At 51.8% G+C, this 2,040-nt stretch overlaps 1 protein-coding gene across 1 annotated transcript; it reads left to right on the top strand.

Annotated features, from left to right (window-relative positions):
* LOC119593789 (forkhead box protein P2-like) lies at positions 1-1,896 on the top strand (the record flags this gene model as incomplete). The annotated part of the gene is given in 1 exon segment (XM_037942813.1): positions 1-1,896. A coding segment is annotated over 1 exon segment (201 nt), but the record flags the coding sequence as incomplete, so codon positions are not given.
* Positions 1,897-2,040: the final 144 nt, after the last annotated feature.

The raw sequence follows: 2,040 nt of genomic DNA, 5'->3' as shown, positions 1-2,040 counted from the left end.
TTGCGGCTAGCGAACCACGAGGGCCGCCCGTCGCCGCAGCACCAGGGCGAGGTGACCGACGCCCTTCGCCTTCAGGAAATGCGAATGGAACACGCTCTTCGCCTCCACGGCGACCCGCGAGCACTGCCCACCTCCCTCCCCGGCCCCCTGGGGTTCCCCCTGGCCCCGCCTCAGCACCAACCGCAGCAGCAGAGCGCCTGAACACAACTCCCGCCCCCCGCCTGGGAGCAAGCCCTTCTGCCCCCCGCCTGGGAGCACCGCCCCCCGCCACTCGCCTGTACTAGTCCTCTGGTGAACGTGTCATGACTGTACGTCTGTCTGTCACATCGCCTTGGTTCCACCTTTGTTCTGTTGTGTTGTCGTATTTTTAGCTGTGATAAAACGAGATAGTTCCTGGCAGGAACTATGTATTAATTTAATAATCACTTCTCTGTGTTAGTTCCTTGAGTTGTTGTTGTTAATCAAGGGTGCTGAGCGTGGAGGTCTCGGCAAGGCCTGGGGGTCCACGCACGCCTGGGGGCCCTCTGGTCGCTCCCCGCCAGAACACCGCCACCGTGGCCGACACGTCCCAGGCGCTCCGATGGTCGCCCTCCCGACAGTTCCTCAACAGTTACTTTAAGTGCAATTTTAGGGACCAGCGGTCTGTGACACTCAATACCTACGGAGAAGAGGAGTCGTCCTCGCTTGCGCCCGCGTGGCCCCGCCATGCATGCTGCAAGAGCAGGCGCTCCAGGGGCGCGGGAGCCGCGAGGGCAGCGTCCCTCCAGGCTCTGCCCCCACAGGTGACCCAGTGAGGCAGGCGCTGCTGTATACCATAAGTTCATATTGCTTCCATGGCTTGACATGATTGCAGTCATTGTGTACCTGTAATAAAAAAGAAATCTATCTTTGTACATTATAATGCATAATACGCACCAGTGTTGGTGGTGTACATTAAGCTTTGCACAGCCGAGTGTAGAAAATGTTCAAGGTCCTAAAACAAGCATACAATCAAACAACACCTTCTGATAGTGATAATCTCTCGAGTTGTGCGTGAGGAGTGGCCACCTCCCTCGGTGATCCCATCGTCTGCAGCACGGCGCCCCGGGGCACCTCCAGGGGACTACCTAGAGAGCCACCCCTCTCACCCACGGCTGGAGGGTCCCCGTCAGGAGGGACGCAGGTTCCCACGTGGAGAGTTGTCTACAAGGCCTCGGGCGTGTCCACCCGCTGCCTGTAGTGGCGCCACACCACATCCTGCGGCGGGAGGAAGAGGATGATTCAAGCTCTGAAAAAGTTAGCTGCTGACGACGAGGCAGCCAGAATGACGTCCACTCTCCCTCCATCATCAAAAAGACGCCGCCTACTCCGTTTGATCCTCCTTCACCTTCGCTCACACCACGCAGGCACGTTCACTCTCGCTCACACTACGTCAGCTCCTCGACAAAGTGTCACAGTGGACCACTATTTTGTTCCAGATTTTCTATAATGTTGATTGCTCAGTTACCGACAACCATATAGAAAGATGGCTGGAGTATTCGAGCTGAGTACTGTGCCGTGCTGCCAGAGAAGGACTTGGAAAAAATGAAAACAAAGGTTTAATCCTTGTTGAACATGTATAATTACTTTAGTTCATGTGGACTGAACATAACGCATGTGTAATTATCAAATCTGTTTATACAGTTGCACATTTAAGTGTCTAATTTTCTGATTACAATTCATCTGCGCAATATTGTAATAAGTGTACATTTCCATCAAGTAGCTTTGAAGGCAAAGAGAATGATTGTGTGTCATTGCAACTATAGTCTTAGGCAACTTTAGCATAGGGAAGTAGCCATCATACTTGACATGGTCCTCTTTCAACTCTGATCCAGTGATTTCATGTACAGATTGAATAGTAAGATTTTTATAGCTTCATGGAGATTTTTGTAAGTGAGCCTTCAAAGCTACCTGAAACAAATAATTAACTGTTGACTGTTCCTGCAACCAGAGTTTACCGTTGAAGCTGAAACCGCTAATGTTCCCACTACCAATAGCCCTAGAATCAATTAATGTTTGTAC

The sequence above is a fragment of the Penaeus monodon genome, chromosome 32, assembly GCF_015228065.2.
Source record: "Penaeus monodon isolate SGIC_2016 chromosome 32, NSTDA_Pmon_1, whole genome shotgun sequence".
Taxonomy (NCBI): domain Eukaryota; kingdom Metazoa; phylum Arthropoda; class Malacostraca; order Decapoda; family Penaeidae; genus Penaeus; species Penaeus monodon.
The sequence above is the reverse complement of the archived record's forward strand: the minus strand, read 5'-3'. Positions and strand labels throughout refer to the sequence as shown.